The 21,227-nt window shown below is 38.4% G+C and overlaps 1 protein-coding gene across 2 annotated transcripts in view; it reads left to right on the top strand.

The window, feature by feature from the left end:
• The window catches only part of COL21A1 (collagen type XXI alpha 1 chain), a 231,890-nt gene extending 210,875 nt beyond the window's left edge, over positions 1-21,015 (top strand). For both annotated transcript variants that reach the window (XM_070360774.1, XM_070360773.1), the window contains 10 exons: positions 3,120-3,173; positions 4,753-4,824; positions 7,181-7,216; positions 9,069-9,113; positions 14,361-14,393; positions 14,979-15,125; positions 15,214-15,268; positions 15,776-15,976; positions 17,775-17,852; positions 19,730-21,015. In XM_070360774.1, the coding sequence (XP_070216875.1) occupies positions 3,120-3,173; positions 4,753-4,824; positions 7,181-7,216; positions 9,069-9,113; positions 14,361-14,393; positions 14,979-15,125; positions 15,214-15,268; positions 15,776-15,976; positions 17,775-17,852; positions 19,730-19,917 (909 nt within the window). In that variant the 3' untranslated portion in view covers positions 19,918-21,015. The remainder of the gene's footprint in view (positions 1-3,119; positions 3,174-4,752; positions 4,825-7,180; positions 7,217-9,068; positions 9,114-14,360; positions 14,394-14,978; positions 15,126-15,213; positions 15,269-15,775; positions 15,977-17,774; positions 17,853-19,729) is intronic.
• The last annotated feature ends 212 nt before the right edge of the window (positions 21,016-21,227 follow it).

Genomic DNA, 21,227 nt, shown 5'->3' with positions numbered 1-21,227 from the left:
GATGTAACTTTTCCAGCTTTCAAGCCCTTCTTTGGTATTTTATTTTGTGGAATATATGTGGGATTTTTATTTGTAAGATGCCTTGTAACAAGTTTTATTAGGCGTTTCCTCCCTCAGGACTGGGCGTTAGTTGGCATATTCTCTTCCACATTTTAAAAAAGTAAGGCAAGCTTGACAAATATATTGAGATTTCAGGTGATGCTGTTTTTAAGTTAGAACTGAAATTCTTTGAGTTTCATGGTTCAACTATTTTCTAGCTGTTCAGAGTCAGGTGCTAAGAGAATTTCTTTTTTTCTTGGCTTATTAGAGGATCAGATTGGGTAGATTCTGGCTTGACTTAAGAAACTATTCTTGACTATTTAATGAGTAGATTCTAGGATAGCTTTCTGAAAGAAAGTGATAGAATCTGCTCTTTTGAAAGCATTCATCCTTGAACTAGACCAGGGAAATAGATCCTGGCATACATGAGTAGATGGTCTTATCTATTCTACTTTTAATTTCTAAAGTACCTAGAGAAAGAGATGGGATAAAATGTCACGGGAACCCAGTGAGTCAGGGAAAGTAGCTGCCCTGTTCCCAGGGGTGAACTCTGAGGGTCCTTGGAACATTGTGGATCCTAGCAGTAGGAAGTGTTGCCTGCCAAATGGGCCTTCTCCATCATTTCTCAAGGTCATTTTGCAAGAAAAGTAGAGTATTTGTATGCTCCTTAAATAACTGGGATACAATGGAGTCTCCCGTGATTCTGGATGCTCTAATTCTTAAGAACTGCAGCCTAAGATTTTATCAGCATTTTAAAATTAGCCACTTCCCATTGTTGGCTCACACTGAGCTGGAGGTCAGTTAAATCTGTTGGACTTTCCATAAAAGATTTTAGAGCGATGTATTTGTGGCATCCACCCCTTGGGCAGGTCTGCTGATATGGCTGGTGAGTCAAGTAATTCTAACATCCCAGTTTGTTTTTACATAAATTACTATGAACTTTGATTTCCCTCATCTTGTACAATTTTTAAAATAGATTCAAGATGTTAAAACAGATTTTTAGTATCTATTTTTGAACCTATTTTGTTTCAAATAGACTCAAGATGTTAAAATTATACCTCTAAAATGTAATCTTTTCAGTGAAATGTTTGACCTTCTTTTCATGCAGTGTATTAGCTCAGGTCTTAGAATGTTTTTCTGCCAAGGACCAGGCAGGACGTGTTTTGGTCTTTGAGGGCCATACAGCTTCTGATGCGGTCACTTAGCCCTGCTCTTAGAATGTAGAAGCAGCTGCTGCGTGGGTGTACCCGTGTTCCTTTATTTATAAAAATAAACTTTACAACTTTATTTATAAAAACAGGCGTTGGGCTGACTTAGCCCACAGGTTGTAGCTTACCTGCCTCTGTATCAGGAGTCCCCAACCCCTGGGCCTTGGTACCGGCCTGTTGGGAACTGGGCCACAGAGCAGGAGGTGAGGGCTGGGGGAGCAATGAAGCTTCATCTGCTGCTCCCCATCACTCCCCATCACTTGTGTTACCACCTGGACCATCCCCCGCGCAGTCTGCGGAAACCTTGGCTTCCACGAAACCAGTCCCTGATGCCAAGAACTTTGGGGACTGCTGCTCTATATTACCGTCTCCCTCTGGTTGTGTCAACTAATGTTTTTGGAAACAGTGCCTACAATATCAGCGGATATAAGGTCAACAGGAGGACAATGAAGCTGTTGCAAGCAAGGCAGCTATGATGATGAGAATCTGTGTAGATCTTTAGAGAACTTCCAATTTCCACTACAATACTCGTTTTTAGAATAGGTGTGGAACCACATGTAAGTCTTTTTTACCATACCAGATTCCAGTTTTGTAAAATATTACCTAAATCACATCAAAGTGCATTAACATAATCAAGTCATGTCGCTTTCAGCCAGTGCTGTCACCCCTGTGAGTTTCAGCTTAACCATCTGTAAAATTAGAAATTTTAAGGAACCATGATGCTATGGAATAATCATGCTGTTAATGTGACAAATGCTTTAATTAAGTGCAAATATTATGTTTGTGTGGTTCTCAACATGAGCTGAGAATTAAGGTGGTTCTCTTTACTGATCACTATACCCGCCCTGACTCTGGGTGGTCATCACCCCCCCTTCCTGGGTGTCACACCAACCTCTTTAATAACAGGGTTTTGCCAGACATGGACCGGGTTATGATTTCAGGTGTCAGAGCATATTTGAAAGCCAGAACCACCTCTGACAATCTCTCCTGATGAACCAGGAGGCGGGTTGTCTCTTTTTATAAACAGTCCTGTTTTCCTATCTTACATGCTTTGCTCTAACAACTTGGTCTTGCTTTCCAAGTGTCTGTTAGAAAGGACTGTACTGGAATTCTGAAAAAGCATGCAAACTAAACGTTATCTGATTCATGTTTCTTCCAAAAGCTGCTCAAAAGTGCATTTGAGGCTAATTTTCTTTCCTTAAGTTACATACTGAAAATGAGCTCTACAGAGAAAGTGAAACAGGGAAGGATGATTTCCAGCCTAGAGGATGCTATTAAGATACATGGGTCTGGCCTCTGCAACACAGACCTAGCTGATTAGGGCTGGTCCCTAAAGATGTTTTTACTTGGAGCTGCTGCTGCTGCTAAGTCGCTTCAGTCGTGTCCGACTCTGTGCTACCCCATAGATGGCAGCCCACCAGGCTCCCCTGTCCCTGGGATTCTCCAGGCAAGAACACTGGAATGGGTTGCATTTCCTTCTCCAATGCATGAAAGTGAAAAGTGAAAGTGAAGTGAGGGTCGGAAACTGTGTCCGACCCTCAGCAACCCCATGGACTGCAGCCTACCAGACTCCTCCGTCCATGGGATTTTCCAGGCAAGAGTGCTGGAGTGGGGTGCCGTTGCCTTCTCCGTTACTTGGAGCTACCAGCTTCAAACAGGCTCATTGAAGACTTTATAAATATGCAGACTCACTTCCTTGCTTAAAATAGTTTTTCTTAATAAGAAGACCTAACATATAGATTCTATTTTTCAAACGATTGGAAAGTTGAAACTGTAAAAATTGTTTAAAATATGTTCCTTCAAATGTCTGGTGACTAAATATCTATATGATGACTAAATTCAAAATTTAAAATAATTTTTATACATTGACAGGGGACTAAAGGCGAACCTGGACTTCAAGGGCTGCCTGGGGCTTCTGGGCTCAAGGTAATTCACTGTGTTTTGATGTATTTGGGAATGTTTTCAACTATGCAGTCTTCTCATTTTTTGGTGAGATTAACGGTTGTATTAAGAAAAGATATGTGAAATGAAGGATGAAATTAAGGTACCTGAAAGCCAGTGGTGAATGTGGGCCAATTTCATTTCTGTGTTTTGGATATTTTATCATAGTTTGGGTAATAAAGGCATGACATATACCTTGGTTTTTCTAGAACTGGTAAAAGTTGGTTGCTAATGTGAATATCCCCTCTGGTCCAGAGAATATCACTGTCTTCTGTGGCTGAGCATGAGAGTGTATGTGTCCCAGGGTGGTTCTGTCCCTTGGTTGATGATTGATGGGACTTTATTTTCAGTTTGGGAGTCACAAATGCCTTATCAGTTTCCTCCAAACCAAACAGTTGATGTCAGTCATTTTAAATTCTTTTCTAGCCTTTAAAAATCTAGAGTCATACTCAACAACTCACAGTGAGCAAAGAGAACAGAACTTAGTTTCTGCAAAAGAGAGCCATTTTTAGTTAATGTGACAAGAGTTTAGGACTAACAGTAAAACAAACAAAGCAAACCCAAAACACCATGAAGCATGTTTAGGAGCACATCCTATCTCTTAAAATTTTAACCTAAATGTTGTTGAGACATCATCATTATATACTTTCACATTGTAAGTCTTTCTTATTTAAGGCATTTAAAAGAAAGGAAATAATACCTGTGACATGATAAGGAGTAGAAAATTCAGTTAAGATAACACAGAATATTCTTTGCTCTGAAAACAGCTCAAGAATTTATGTTTAAGAAAATAATTTTCCAGATATATAAAGTAAAAATCATAAATGTATATATTTAATGATAAGAATGTTCACCCCAATATTGTTTATAAAAATGGTGAAAATGAGTGTTTGGCAGTAGGAATTTTATTAAATATGGTAAATCAATACAATTGAATGATGTTCTATAATTAAAATTTTTAAAACATAATGGTATATTAAAAATTTCAATATTAATATATTTTGAAGTAAATAATTTATTATAAAATTATGCATACATAGCACATTTTGGTAACTAAGTTTGCCTATATGTTTGTGAGAGGTAGAGGGAAAATATATAACCAAATAAAAACATTGGGTAATGAAATTTTTAATAATTTTATTGCTTCTTTTTATTACCAGTTGTATAACAATAAGTTTTTTTAAAGGAGGATTTGTGAGAAAAAGCAATTTCAAGGATGAAGAGAAAATATTAGTAAATGCAAAGAGAAATACCCATGTTTATTATTTTCACTGCTTTATTTTTTATTGTTGAAGTTATAAGAAAAATACCAACTATTTATGAAGCTTTCAAATATCATATGCTCTCAGAATTTCTTAACTAGAAAAGATAGGAAGAAACATAAAAAATTTTATTAGGACATCCATGGACTTTTCACTCTTTACTAGTTCTGTAATAATAACTCTGAATGTTCATAAAGTTTTAACTATCAGTTTTAAATTTGAGATGTATGTAGAGATACAAGCAGTGGGGATGTTCACAAGCAGTGGGTCTGCGATGTTCATGTGATTTCTGTGTTATTTAGGGAGAGCCAGGAGCGGTGGGTCCCCCAGGAGAACCAGGATACCTGGGTTTACCTGGAATTCAAGGGAAAAAGGTATGATTTTTAGGATACATAATTCAGTGTTAATCAGCTGTGAACATGTAGGTTTTTCTTTTGGGCAAGTAGCATAGGAGGGCCAATGATACATTCAGCGGTGAGATGACCTACGTACTTGGCGCACACGTAATGTGCTCAACCCCATGCCAAGAGCTGTGGCCTCTTTCGTGTCCCTGCATGGGTACTGTCTCCTGCGTGAGGACCTTGGAAAAGTTAGATCAGAAAACATACAGTTAAGTAATATCCTGTAAATTCATATTGTTCAGTAGTCAACCCAGGCGAGTCAAGAATTTTTTAGGGAAAGTGTGACCGAGTCCAAGCTCGCTCTGCTCTCCACTCGACAAGTCAGTGAATCCGAGAGATGAGGTTTGAGGCAAGGAAGAGACTTTAATCGGGGAGCCAGCTGACCAGGAAGATGCAGGCTAGTGCCCCAAAAGAACCTTCTTGTCAGGGCCTGGTTGCTGGGTTCTTTTATGGATCAGAGATCGGGGGAGGTGAGGAAACAAAGGAAAAAGACTATTCAGTCCTTGCAAGTTTCCTATAGAATGGCAAGGCTCAGGTGGGGGATGTGTTAGTATCACTTCCTGACAGTCCTTCTCAGGTGGCTCAGGTTCCCTCCCTCCCGCAGGCCATTGTGTATGCTAACAATAACAAAAAAAGGGTTCAACTCACAGAAGCAGATGCAGTGTAAATTTAAAACTAACCCTTCCAGGTTACCAAATATTCAACTCGAGCCACTCTTAACCAAAGTATGAATATCTTTCCCAAACTGAAGCAGAAGTCTGAAATGATAAAAATTACAACCAGAATGCTTGACCATGATATTCTTTTCTCTGAAACAATTATATTACATAATAGTTCATCTAAAGTTAATTTGAGTTTAAAATGTAAGGCTTATATATTCACATAAAATATTTTGGTGAGATAAGATAGCATTCCCTTGGGTTCTCTCTCTATCCCGTTAAATAAAAAAGCTCTGAGTTGTATCTGTATAAATATTCAGTTGTCGGCTTGAAGGCTTTGAGCAAGAACTTAACTGGCTATCTGTCAGAGAAGTCCACACCCCTGAGTTAGTATCTAAACATCCAGGTTAAAAGTGACTGTACCAGTTTTGTTCTGTAAAGGGTACAAATTCTATGTCTCCATCTTTGTATCCCTTGCTGTTTCAAGTTTTGTATCATTTCATTTTTTCTATCCCTCATGTGTTATCTGTTCGGGCCCTAGGTTATTGTCCCCAGAGTGATCTTTTTGCTCTGATGAGTGGCAGGCAGCACTTGCTGACACAAGGATGGTCCACACAGCAGTGATTAAGTGTTGGACTCTTAGTGGCTAGTATTTATTTAATACTATTGACTATAGTATTTACTTACTACTGCTGCTGCTGCTGCTGCTAAGTCAGTCGTGTCCGACTCTGTGTGACCCCATAGATGGCAGCCCACCAGGCTCCCTGTCCCTGGGATTCTCCAGGCAAGAACACTGGAGTGGGTTGCCATTTCCTTCTCCAATGCCTGAAAGTGAAAAGTGAAAGTGAAGTCGCTCAGTATCCGACTCCTAGTGACCCCATGGACTGCAGCCTACCAGGCTTCTCTGTCCCTGGGATTTTCCAGGCAAGAGTACTGGAGTGGGGTGCCATTGCCTTCTCTGATTTACTTACTAAATCTATGTGAATATAGTTTGGATTTAGAGAATTTCCTTGTTCAGAAACTTGCCAGTTAAAAGAAAACCTGTGTTTTATTTGCTGTAAGCACAAAACTCTATGTTTGGATAGCATGGCCCAAGTTCAACTTTCAGCAAATGCTTACCTTTCCTGATCTGTGTGTTAATTATAAAAGCAAAGACATTGAACTAGTTGGTTTCAAACATCTCTCCTGGCTGAGAAACTCCAGGAAACAAAAATATGGTATATGACTTTACCCCAAAAGTTAATTTTTGAAGCATATATTTTCTAAAATGCCATTTCAACATTGTTTCATTGTTTCTTATAAATCTGTGGCTACTGTTGGCTGAATAGTAAGAAGACTTTTCAGTTTGATTTCATAAAAATGAGTTTGTCTTCTCTTTGTTTAACCTCAGATTGTCATCAATATGGAAAAGTTTTCTTCTTCCTTATAACAAAGAAATTGTAGTAAACTTTCTTTTGAATATAAGAGCACAAGAAAGTATTCATTTAGAACATTGCTTTGACATAATGTGGTTTTACTCTCTTCCCAAATATTATGTTAGCTTCTGTATATAAGGCACTTGTGGAATTTGCATGAGACCATGTATTTTTCTTTGCTGAAGAAAAACATGTTTATTTGAAAGGTTACAGAATATATTATATTATGCTACATATAAAACTGCCTTTTTGCAGGGGGACAAAGGAAATCAAGGTGAAAGGGGCATTCAGGTACGTTACTGGCTTTTTTTTTTTTTGGCTTGCAATAAAATCAGGACTCTATGCTTTATTCTTGTAATATCTGTTCATTTATATACTTTGTGGTGTGTTGGTTTCACCAGATGATTTGACATGACTTATGCCCAAATAAATTTGATAAGACACTATTCACTCTACATATAAAACATATTCAAACTAATAAAAAGAAGGAGAATTATACCAGAAAATTAGATCAGGCTGAAGAAATCTAGGGTGATTTAGAAGGACATTTGGTTTTGGACGTCTTAGTGAAAAAGGTGAAGAGAAGAAATGTGCTACAGCTTTGAGAGGTGAGGACAGTTCTACCTCAGTCCAAGTGGCTCTAGAAGAGATTTTTCCTTAACTGATCGCTGGTCCATGAATAGGACGCTGCTGGCTGAATCAGTGACACACTGATAAGGAATAAACTGTATCTGTCGGCCTTTCAGTCTTTCACGTTCTAGAAATATATAAGATTTTTCTGACCAAAATTATAAATCTGGACAGATAGTATTTCAGAAATGTTTTTAAAATTACAAAGCTTAGTGATAGTGGCTGAGTTTTGCTACATAAAATAAGCTTCATATAAAACAAAGACACTGCAAAATTTCCCAGGATGTTCAAAACTCTGGAATATCTGGAGGCATAAAAGAAAATTTCAGAATGAAAATCTTCTAGGGTCACAGGCTCAATGTGTTTCAGACAATGAAAGTTGAATTAAGCCCCTTCTCTGAGATCCACCACCCTGGTCATTTCTTGTCATGGGTCCTGGGTGACTGAAGCATCATTCTAACTAGTCTTCTTGAGTCCAGTCACCCTTTCCCCCAACCACAAAAAATGTGTGAGTTGAGTAAGTTGAAGGTGTAAAAGGTGTTGGTTTGATCCATTTATATACTGCAATACGATTACTACTGTCGGGTCAGCTAATACCTTTATCATGCACATTAGTTTGTTTTTGTTTTGAGAACAGTTGAGATTTAGAATCTTAGCCACTTTGAAGTTTGGAATTTAACTGCATATTTAAGATATTAATTTGCTTAGTTTCTGCACTACACAGTAAGCAACTTGATGGCAACATAGGGACACTGTTACCGGGTCCTGCCAGCAAACAGGGCCCCTGGGAATTCATGGGTATAACTAAATGGAAAAAAAAAAAAACCTGCTATTCAGGAGTGATTTAAAATTTCAGTCACTAGATCTTTAACTGATTGTATATCTAGGTGTATGTTTTACTAGACTATATTAATTACCCTTTCAACATAGGGATGAAATAGTGGTATTTCAGGGTCTGGCCCAATGTCTTATACAAGATGGATGTCTTATACAAAATATTAATTGAATGGACAAATATGTTTGTATCTTTATCAAGTTTTCTTTATTTGTCCCAATTTAAAGATCTTCATTCAAAATATTTTTTACAGTGTAAATGTAGAAATGTCTTTTAAATTTAAAATGTCTGTAAAGTGGTCTTCTTGCCCTCACATGTGCATAATCCACACCAAACATAATGCCATTGAAATTAAGAAAAAGACCACAGTCACTGGATTTTAAAAGTTTTCATGCCGTGAGCATGGACTCCGCAGAACACCCTCAATTGTCTAACACGTTCTATTTACATGTTCCCCAAAGTCAGTAGTTTGTTCCTGTCTCCGTCAATTTTAACTCTAAGGTTAGGCTGACTTTCCTCTCACTTCTTTTCCTCTCTTCTCTTGCATCGTTTTGCATATTTGCATCACTGCTCTTGTGACCTTTGTTCTAGATAGCAGCAAAGTACATAGTATGTGTTGTATGTGTGAATGCATCATGTATGTGTGAACTAATAAATGACATTTATTCAATTTTAAAGGGTCAAAAGGGAGAAAATGGAAGACCAGGGATTCCAGGATTCCAGGTATTTTTTTAATGGAAAATGAATTAATGAATCACATAACTGAACAAGACTGAGAGAGAGTTACTTGCAAATAAAAATGACTGAGGAGAAGGGGAGGTGTGGTGTGCACTCTAAGTGCACAGGGACGAGAATACTCATGGTGATGGTGATCAGGGCTTGCTTTAATTATTCGATTTATATTTTTATTTTCCCATGCTGATACTCTCTGTGGCTGTGAAACTTGACTTTCAATACTTATTTCTGACCAAGTAAATGACTAAAGGCCGGGGCTTCCCTGGTGTCCTGTGATTAGGACTTTGCCTTCTAGTTCAGGAGGTGCTGTTTCAATCCCTTGTCAGGGAGCTGAGATCTCACGTGTCTCTCAGCCAAAAATCCAAAATGTAAAAACAGAAGCAATGTTGTAATAAATTCAGTAAAGACTTTAAAAATGGTCCACATTTTAAAAAATGACTGAAGGTAGACAGTTCCACCTGCTTCTTGGAGTAGTAATGGCCCAAGGCAGCCGTTCATAGCAACATCTCTGTACCTGTTGCTGAGTTTTTTTTCTTTTAAAATGTGAGCAGTTGAGGCCCTGTGAGGTGAAAGAATCGACTTGTTTCCCTCTGGTTTGTTCAAAGACATAATTTGCTACCCTACAGATGTGTTAATCCGGTCTCAGGGAACTGTCATGGAATGGATATATAATACATGCTTTTCTTCCTTTTTAAGAAAAATTTTAATAGTATAATTGCTTTGCAATGTTGTGTTGGTTTCTGCTGTCTGACAATGTGAACCAGCCATAAACACACATATATCCCCTCCCTCTTGAGCCTGCCTCCCAGCCCCATCCCATTGCTCTAGGCTGAGCTCCACGGCAACGTCCCACCAGCTATCTGTCTTACACATAGTAACCTGTGTGCTTCAGCGCTAACTTTCTTCCTCTTTGACTAAACTCCTCCTCTGAAGCCATGTTTCTGTTAGGTTGTCACGTGGTGTGTAGGTTAAGTCAGAGCCAAACTGGACAAATAAAATCATCCAACTGATAGGGAGTGTGGGCATAAGGCAGATTCCGTAGTTGCACTGATTCTGGTGGTAGGAGGATGAAACCGTGAGGTGACGGCTCGAAGGGCAGAGTTTCTGGGTCCCTCGCTTGGAGGAATGGGAGAGGGCCTGGCGGGTGGGAAGGCATGTGTTTGAAAGCACAGGGCCCCGGGCGCGTCTTAGATGAAAGGTGAGCGTTGGGTGTTGGGAAATTGAGAGCCTAGAAGCTGGGCTTCAGAGCGGGCGTCACTGAGAGCACACAGGACCAGGTCCGCCCGTGTGCAGTGACGGTCAGGAAGAAAGGTCTCCTCAGTTTGGGCCCCTTCGCCCCATGGTAAACCGCCGGATGACAGGCAGCTCTGTCCTTGCTCCTCGCCGCCCTGCTCTGCTTCCCCAGGTTAACCACACAGCATCTGTGCACGGCTCTTCTCACAGGAGAGCCTCACCTCTCCATGCGTCAGCCTCCACGACCCCGGCCGGTCCTCCCACCTTTTACTCACAGAATCTCCGGTAGGAGCCTATTTCCTTTGGATTCTGAGCGCACAATTTGGCGGCTAGCTCACTGGTTGACAGATGACACCCTTGGCAAGGTTCCCTTAACATCTTCTTTTTTTTTTTTCTCACTTCCCAAGAGAAAAAGCAAGTCTGCCTCCCCCAAGGCAGGATTTGGGTTTGCTGGAAAGCTCTGTCCTGGGTGGGTTGGAAGCTGCGTTTCCACTGCCATGACTCGAGTCTGCAGAGGGGTTGGGGCAGTTGTGGCCTCAGCTGCTGAGCGGTTGTCCCACCCCTCTAAGTAAACAAAGCCCTAAGTTACCTGTCATCCTACCAAGTGCTGCACGTGTACGATTTGATTTTTTTTTGGCCTTCTTGTTATGAATGGGGTCCAAGCAAATGTTTCTCTCACAAGATCATCTAAGTGGATTCTCAGCTGACAGCTGTTTTCAGTTTCAGCTCTAATTTGGTTCTAGTCCTGGGAGCTTTTATCCTTTTATCTTTTATCTTTCCCCTTACCTGGATCCAATTGCAGGATTCTATCTGGTAGGGGACATATCTGCATTTCTTCAGAAACCTTTATATTTAAAGAATGGCTTGACAAAGAGTATTTTACTCACTGATTGATTTTTATATGAAAACTAAAATTTAGTGTCTTTATGCTCAAGTTTTGAGAATCTCCCTTATTCTGTGCCAAACATTGATTTTTCCCTAATTTTTTCTTCTGTCTCATTTGTATCTTCATGTTGAAGGAACCTAGAAATAAATCAACATAAATCCTCAAACTTCATTGTTATACATGGAATTCTCTATTGAAATGTTTGTTATACACTGAATTTCATATTGAGATGTTATACACTGAATTTTATATTGAATTGCAGAACACGAATTTTTAACTTTAAAAGTTGATTAATGATCAACTATATTTCAATAAAAAATAATAAAGTTGATTAATGAAATCCCTCCTGTGTATTGTGAAAGCTCTACCCTTTGTTCTAAACTAATACTGGGTGATTTTGGAGCCTGAATGTACAATAAATTTCAAAAACAAAAAATTCTAGTGTATTTCCTAAAGGTTCTTATCATCTCTCAAAAATATCATTGGAATGACTATGTAAAAGATAAGAGGAAAAACTTTAAAGGAACCATTCAGATGTATCCCATGATTGTGATGGTGAGAAAGCTTCAGGTAAAGGGCCCTAGTTTATATCATGGGAAGAAAAAACTGCCATGTTGGTCAACATGCACATATGCATGCTACGTTGCATCGGTCACGTCTCACTCTCCTATGGCTCCTCTGTCCATGGGATTCTTCAGGCAAGAATACTGGAGTGGGTTGCCGTGCCTCCTCCAGGGGATCTTCCCAACCCAGGGATCAAACCTGTATCTCTTGGGTCTCCTGCATTGGCAGGCGGGTTCTTTAGCACTAATGACACTTGAGAAGCCCATTGTACAAAATTTGTGTTGTTCAGTTGCTAAGTCGTGTCTGACTCTTTGCAACCCCATGGACTGCAGCGTATCAGGCTTCCCTGTCCTTAACTATACCCCAGAGTTTCCTCAAACTCATGCCCTTTGAGTTGATAATGACATCGAACCATCTCATCCTCTGTCGTCCCCTTCTCCCCCTGCCCTTAATCTTTCCCAACATCAGGATCTTTTCCATTGAGTTGGCTGTTCACATCAGGTGGTCAAAGTATTGGAGCTCTCAGCTTCAGCATCAGTCCTTCAATGAACATTCAGGACTGATTTCCTTTAGGATGGACTGGTTTGATCTCCTTGCAGTCCAAGGAAATCTCAAGTCTTTTCCAGTGCCGCAATTCAAAAGCATCAGTTTGACACTCAGCCTTCTTTATGGTCCAATTCTTACATCCATACGTGACTACTGGAAAGACCATAGCTTTGACTAGAGTCTGGATCTTTGATGGCAAAGTAATGTCTCTGCCTTTTAATATACTGTCTAGGTTGGCCATAACTTGTCTTCCAAGGAGCAAGCATTTTTTAACTTAATGGCTGCAGTCACAATCTGCAGTGATTTTGAAGCCCAAGAAAATAAAGTCTATCACTGTTTCCACTGTTTCCCCATCTATTTCCCATGAAGTGATGGGACCAGATGCCATAATCTTAGTTTTCTGAATGTTGAGTTTTAAGCCAACTTTTTCACTCTCCTCTTTCACTTTCACCAAGAGGGTCTTTAGTTCTTCCCTTTCTGCCCTAAGGGTGGTGTCATCTGCATATCTGAGGTAATTGCTATTTCTCCCGGCAATCTTGATTCTAGCTTGTACTTCATCCAGCCCAGTGTTTTGCTTAATGTGCTCTGCATATAAGTTAAATAAGCAGGGTACTCCTTTCCCAATTTTGAACCAGTCCTTTGTTCCATGTCCAGTTCTAACTATTGCTTCTTGACTTGCTTACAGGTTTATCAGGAGGCAAGTAAGGTGATCTGGTATTTCTATTTCTTTAAGAGTTTTCCACAGATTTTTGTGATCCACACAGTAAAAGGCTTTCATGTAGTCAATGAAGCAGAAGAAGATGCTTTTCTGGAATTCTCTTGTTTTTTCTCTGATTCAGTGGATGTGGGCAACTTGATCTCTGGTTCCTCAGCCTTTTCTAAATCCAGCTCATACACCTGGAAGTTCTCAATTCATGTACTGTTGAAGCCTGGCTTGAAGGATTTTAAGCATTACCTTGCTAGCGTGTGAAATGAGTGCAATTGTACAGTAGTTTGAACATTCTTTGGCATTGCCCTTCTTTGAGACTGGAATGAAAACTGACCTTTTCTAGTCCTGTGGCCACTACTGAATTTTACAAATTTCCTGCCTTATTGAGTGCAGCACTTCCACAGCATCATCTTTTACGATTTGAAATAGCTCAGCTGCAATTGAATCATCTCCACTAGCTTTGTTCATAGTAATGCTTCCTAAGGCCCACTTGACTTCACACTAACATGCTGCTTTCCTAATCTCTGAATTTCCAGCCGTGAGTGACTTAAGCATAGGACAGTATGTTTTTCTTCCCTATGTTATCTTTTCTTTAACCCATTGTTTATCTATAGTACTCAAATAAAATTTAACTTTAAGAACACAAATTTGAAAAAAAAATAGAATCTTAATCACTGAATAAAAAAATAAATATTCCTTTTTTTTTTTTTTTTTACTGATTTGAGCTTTTTATTGAAGTATAGTTAGTGTACAATTATATATAAGGTTTACAATATAGTGATTTGCAATTTTTAAAGGCTATACTCCATTTATAGTTATTATTAAATATTGGGTATATTCTCTGACTTGAGTTTTAATTTTCCTTAAACTAGTAATATATTTTAAAATAAGAGTAGAGTTTTAAAAGAATTTAGATAGAATGACATTCTAACCTACATATTTGACCTTCATCATATGAAAATATTCATATAGACAAATGAAAGTTATATAAATTAACCCTTTTATATTATTCATTTAGTGTATTTCCTAGTCATTAGTGAAAGTCCCTCAGTCGTGTCCGACTCTTTGCGACCCCATGGAGTTGTATAGTCCACGGGATTCTCCAGGCCAGAATACTGGAGTGGGTAGCCTTTTCTTAGTCTCCTTTAAAAAGGTCTCTTGTATATATAATTTTGTCACTATTTCTATTGCTCTCTTCCAAACCAAAAATTAAAGTTTGATTAAATATGTCTAAAGGGTACATGCCACATTGCTAGTACTGTAACTTGCACATTTTTTTTCCTATTAATTTTTAAAGGGAATTCAAGGCCATCACGGTGCAAAAGGAGAGGTATGTTTCTTCTTGTATTATGCTGTCCAGTCCTCACGGCTTAATTTTCAGTACTGTATAAATAAATCTAGCTGTTGACATTCCAAACAGAAAATATCTTTCATGTTCTTCAATAGTTCCTAAATAGAGATTTTCAGAATTTGCAGGTTCACTGAATTAGGTATGAAATGGTACGCATTTGTCAATAGTATTGATTCCTATTCTAAATTAGGAACTGTTTTTCTGCGTATTTTCCAATGAGGACTATTATGCATTTCTACCACTAGAATTTAAACTCTGTGGGAACAAGACTGTCGCGGTCACTGATGTATCTCTGGTACTATGCATATTGCCTAATCAATGTATGTACTAAGTAACAGTTATTTGTAGGGTTGGATGGGTGGTTGATTGGACGGATAAATTGCTGTTTAATATGGTATGAAATTTCCCTCCTGATCAATTATGGTGTTTCCCAGCAGTTACCTGTATAATTTAGATATATGTTTGTATTTATTCATATCTGTGTTCTTGAGGACATATTTTATGGTGCAATTATACCTCCTGAAATATTTAAATAGAACTTCTGACGATTTCTCTTGTTTTTAGATGGGTGAAAAGGGAGAGCCTGGTGCCCGAGGTGCCACTGGAGCCAAAGGAGAGTCTGGGGTGGATGGTCAGATGGGGCCCCCGGGCCCCCAGGGGCCCCCTGGGCAACCAGGTGATCCGGGCCCCCCAGGAATGGATGGGAAGCCTGTATGTATTCTGCTTCTTTCACAGTTCTTATGATTTCATTCTTTGTACTTGGCATGTCCATGTTATAACCCCGAATAATTTGATGCAGGGGAGAGAATTTTCAGAACAGTTTATTCGACAAGTTTGCACTGATGTATTAAGAGGTAAGTCTCAAACATACAGATTTTAATAACTTTCAAATTTCAGAAGTAATATAAATATTTTTGTAGAAATTATAAAAGTGTAAGTAAGATAAAGAAGAAAATAAAGGACATTTATCCATCTTTGTCTCTCCTAGATAAGTATTTTTACATTAAGTATTTTACAAACATTACATGGTAACGTTTGTAATCTTTTTCATAAAGTAATCTATTATTATTTCACCATTGATTACATTTTATTTTCTGACGTAATTCTAGTAATTTTATTCCCCAATATGACACTTATAATTTAACAGTTTCTTTTAGGGAGGTACTTTTCCCCCTTATTTGAAGCAATTTCCACAATAAAATTATTGTAAACAGCAATGGATATTTCCTAGTTAAATTTCTAGAAATGAAGTTATTGGCCAAGAGTTAAGCATCTGTAAATCTTTTTGTAAAATTATAAGTGATATTATTAATGTCCATTCACCATTTAAACATAAGGGTGGGGGTTTCTTTGCTTTCAAGCCCAGTTACCTGTCTTACTTCAAAGTGGAAGAATTCAAAGCTGTGATCATTGCCAGCCCCAGCACGGCTCCCCTGGTATTCCAGGGCCACCTGGTCCCATGGGCCCAGAAGGTCCCCGAGGATTCCCTGGTTTGCCAGGAAGAGATGGTGTTCCTGGATTAATGGGAGCTCCGGGACGCCCAGGTGCCAAAGGATTAAAAGGTACTTAGTTTGTATGTGTAAGCAAATGAACAACAGAAAAAGATATTTTTTTGTATTCACCTCTTAAAGTGATTTAATAGACAAGAGTTCATGTTTGTCTTCTTGAAGACAAAAAATTTTTCTATCCCTAAATCTTTAAATAATTTGTCAACTGAGTTAAAGAATAATTATTGTACTTTTTGAAAGCATATCATAAAGTCAAGAGACAAAGTTCAAGGTTATGAAGCATGTGAACTTGTAAATCAGAAAATGTTGACAATGAACTTAGAAATTTTGCTTGCGTCCAATAATGTCTTTAAATAGAACATCACAGTCACCATTTCCTTTATTTTGACTTTGGTAACATCTGTTATTGTATTCAACATTGTTTTCTATTATAAGAAAAATTAGAGACTTTGCTGGTGGTCCAGTGGTTCAGGCTTAGCCTTCTAATACATGGGGCGTAGGTTTGATCCCTGGTCAATGAACTGCAGTCCCTCATGTCTTAGGGCCAAAAAACTAAAACATTAAAAAAAAAAATAGTGATCATGGTATCTCCCCTGCCTTATGACCCAGCAATCCCACTGCTGGGCACACACACCGAGGAAATCAGAATTGAAAGAGACACGTGTACCCCAATGTTCATTGCAGCACTGTTTATAATAGCCAGGACATGGAAGCAACCTAGATGCCCATCAGCAGAGGAATGGATAAGAAAGCTGTGGTACATATACACAATGGAGTATTACTCAGCCATTAAAAAGAATACATTTGAATCAGTTCTAATGAGGTGGATGAAACTGGAGCCTATTATACAGAGTGAAGTAAGCCAGAAAGAAAAACACCAATACAGTATACTAACGCATATATATGGAATTTAGAAAGATGGTAACGATAACCCTGTATGCGAGACAGCAAAAGAGACACAGATGTATAGAACAGTCTTTTGGACTCTGTGGGAGAGGGAGCGGGGCGGGGGATGATTTGGGAGAATGGCATTGAAACATGTATAATATCATATAAGAAACGAATCGCCAGTCCAGGTTTGATGCCGGATACAGGATGCTTGGGGCTGGTGCACTGGGATGACCCAGAGGGATGGTATGGGGAGGGAGGAAGGAGGGGTGTTCAGGATGGGGAACACGTGTACACCCATGGTGGATTCATGTTGATGTATGGCAAAACCAATACAATATTGTAAAGTAAAAAAAAAATAATAATAATAAATAAATGATAAATGGTTAAAAAAATAAATAAATAAAAATGTTGCCAACCATAAAAAAATTAAAAAAAAAATAGTGGAGGCAGTGTTGTGTCAAATGCAATAAAAACATTAAAAATGGTCCACATTAAAAAAAAAAATCTTAAAGAAAAAGAAAATTAGGTTTTGCAACCAAACTTTCTAATAGTAAGCCACAACTTAACTGCTCTTTGCCTCTGAATGTTTATGTGAAATGTTGGTTGATAATTATTTCCTTTTAATTTAATATGATTTGAACAATTTAGATGTTTCATCAAAGGAACAGCTATGATTAACAGAAAGGGCTAAATAATTTCAAAATTAATTCCAATAATTTTCCTTTCTTAATATTTAATCTCATATTTCTAGACCATTAATCATTTTAAAAATTGTGGTTTAAAAAATTCTCTTTCCCATTAGTAATAATAAATAGGTGGTAAGTAATAATAAGTAGGTGAAACTTTTTTTAAAGATTTATTTTTCTTTAATGTATATATTAACAGCTTTGAAAGAAACAATCTAGGAGGAAGTGATTTTAATGGGAAAAGTAAGCTTATTCACCTCTCTGACACTCTGCAGGCCTCCCTGGACGGAACGGGGCAAAGGGGAGCCAAGGACTTGGGTATCCTGGAGCACAAGGTCCTCCTGGTCCCCCAGGTAAGAACTGGTGATGCTCATAAGTGTTCCTGCACATTTTGCTTTAGGAAAATCACCATAGATCTATGTCCAAAGATTTGAAATCAAGACTTTTCTTTCCTTTTTTGAGTGATTCACATTCAGCACATTGAGATCTAACTACTAGAAGTTTTATCCTATATTACATTCATGAATCATTCAAGATTCCCTCTCATTTATCATTTCAATTCTTTAGAATACCACTCCTTAGACTAGCTCTCATATGGTTTCAGTTGCTCATGCCTATCTAATGTATATCACTGTCTGTATCACTATCTTATCTTTATGATTCTCAGGGACACAAAATAAAGCTGGAATGGACTCAAAAGCCAAACTCTGCTAGCTGTGTTAACTTTGCTTTCCCTCGGTTTTCTCATTTGTGAAATAGTGATAAGATGTCATTTCAGTTCAGTTCAGTTCATTCGCTCTGTTGTGTCCGACTCTTTGCAACCCCATGAACTGCAGCACACCAGGCTTCCCTGTCTGTCACCAACTCCCGGAGTTTACTAAACTCAATGTCCATTGAGTCGGTGATGACATCCAACCATCTCATCCTCTGTTGTCCCCTTCTCCTCCTGCCTTCAATCATTCCCAGCATCAGGGTCTTTTCATATGAGTCAGCTCTTCACATCAGGTGGCCAAAGTATTGGAGTTTCAGCTTCAGCATCAGTCCTTCTGATGAATATTCAGGAGTGATTTCCTTTAGGATGGACTGGTTGGATCTCCTTGCAGCCCAAGGGACTCTTAAGAGTCTTCTACAACATCACAGTTCAGAAGCATCAGTTCCTCGGCGCTCGGCTTTCTTTGTATCATGACACTGTTGGATGATTAAATGAGTTAATATACGCTGTGCCTTCAGACAGTGTATGACAACCAAAGCTGTGTTTTCAATAAATGTGTATCATCATTATTATTTTAGATGTTACTACTTTTTGAGGCTTTTAGGTGGAGCAGATGATTCAATAATTTGTATACAAAGCGTTTTGAACAACTTTCATGCATTGGAGAAGGAAATGGCAACCCACTCCAGTGTTCTTGCCTGGAGAATCCCGGGGACGGGGGAGCCTGGTGGGCTGCTGTCTATGGGGTCGCACAGAGTCGGACACGACTGAAGCGACTTGGCAGCAGCAGCAGTTAAGTGTCGAATAAACATTTATTAGTGGTAATAGCAGGAACTATTATTATTAGTGATAGAGAGTGCTCCCAAACCACATTGCTCCATCCCCAAACCTAAATATTTCGGTCACCAACTTTAAAAGGCCAGTGTCTTGATTTAATTTTCCTTTCTTTGAGCATGCTAGTTGAACTAAATTATGGTTTACAAATTGGTGTTATAATACCTTTGTGTATGGATTATTATGATATTATGCTAATGACAATGTATTTCAATGTGGAAACTATATACCTATAATGAAAATAATCATTTTGACTGCAAATATGGCACAAAAGTGACTTCATTAAAGTTTTCGCTTACTGATATATTACTGGCAAATTTAAAATAATATTGGCAAAAGTAAGCTGAAAGTAAGAAATAGTTTAGCCGCAAATTGAAATCTTAAATTTTTTAAATTGTGAAATCCACAAATTGAAATCTTAAAATGTTAGCTCTGTGTCTTCATTAGCTGCATGATTTCTGTAATAACACAGCTTGGCTTAGTTTTGGAAAATTATTTTTGGATAGTTCTTTTCCAAATGGAAGGCATATAGAATTATCAAGAGGATTCCTTCTCTTTCCACTTTGAGTGCAAAAATGTAAAATGTTGAAGAGTCTCTTTTCCAGTTTACATGTTTTACAGATTCAGCTGTGTCAGCACCAGAAACAAACTCTGTGTTCATATGTTGCTAATGTTCCATCATAGGTCCAGAGGGCCCCCCTGGAATAAGCAAAGAAGGTCCTCCTGGAGACCCAGGCCTCCCCGGCAAAGATGGAGACCACGGAAAACCCGGAATCCAAGGACAGCCAGGCGCCCCGGGCATCTGTGATCCATCGCTGTGTTTTAGTGTCATTGTTGGAAGAGACCCCTTTCGAAAAGGACCAAACTATTAGTTTCTGGTGCCTCGTCCAGCAGCCTCGGCATGGTGCTCTTCTTTTGTGGTCTTTGCATCTCAGGAAGATAACAACAGTAATCCCTTGAAAAGAAACTCAAGTACCTCGGTGTTTTTATTATTGTTTTTTCCTTAAGGAAAAATATAGAAAAGGTCACGTATACTGATTTTAAAGGCTCCTCAGTTCTTCGGAGCCTTGAGATTGGTAGCATTAACTAAATCTCAAGGGTTTCTTGTGAGTCCATTTGTTTTAATCAAAGTTGAATATAAAAAAAAACAACCCACCATTGCCTGTCAGCCAGTCAGTTGCAGTCACTGTGAAAAGTTTCACGTTCAGCCTCCGTGCAGCAGAGTATTTGAGTTCAATTTCTTGTCTGTGTGAATTTCATGTTTCATAGCTCATTCGTCTACCTTAGCTGAAACGTGCATCTGGCCGCGGGAAATGAGATCAGGGCTGATATTCAGCTTGGGAACAGACTGCATCACCACATGAGCACTATTCCGGTGTCTGTGCTTATCAGACAGGGGTGATGGACTGTTGGTCGTTCGGTGTTTTGAATATCACCTGTGAAAGAGATTGATGTGTTTCTTACTCCATTTGCAAATTCTCAGATGATTCAATGAATGATGATGCTGAAAAAGAGTAATGATTGCATTGGGAATGGTCTAAATATGAACCATTAAAAACATTCTGGAGAAAAAGGTTCATTAGACCTGGTCAATATGTTCAAAGGAATCATGAGTTCAGAAACACTAAAAATACTTTCTTCTTCATACCTGCTTAGTAATTGGAATGTTTGTTGCATGCCTTCATTTTCCATTTCATTTACTATATGTGTATGTTCATATATGTTAACTTTTATTGTAGCAAAGCTAATGGGAGTCAGTGCTCTAGTTGACAGGAAAGGTAACTCCATAGATCCTAGGATGTCTTGATAATTTTTTAGCAGACTTTAAAATATTTTAAACAATCTTTGTGTACTGTACTTAATGCTTTTGTAAGGAATGTAACTTGAGATATTCCATCCTTATCATGCTCTAAATTTGTTACATGCTTGTTATTCAAAGTACAATAAAATCTTGTAAAAGCCTGAATGCAGCATTTTTTAATCCTTACTTATAACTGATTTTGAGTTTATTATGCATCGCAGTGATCATTTATTCAGTGGGTATAATTTATTAAATTATTTACCCTATTTTTAAATGACTGATTCACATGAAATAAGAACATAGAAACTGGGTTGTGTGCCACTCGCCTGGGCAGATAAAGCCCCTGCTTCCTGGCCCAGGAATGGCTGGTGACCAGAGTTT

The sequence above is a fragment of the Bos mutus genome, chromosome 23 (assembly GCF_027580195.1).
Source record: "Bos mutus isolate GX-2022 chromosome 23, NWIPB_WYAK_1.1, whole genome shotgun sequence".
NCBI lineage: Eukaryota > Metazoa > Chordata > Mammalia > Artiodactyla > Bovidae > Bos > Bos mutus.
Note: the sequence above shows the minus strand (reverse complement) of the source record. Positions and strands in the feature narration are given on the sequence as shown.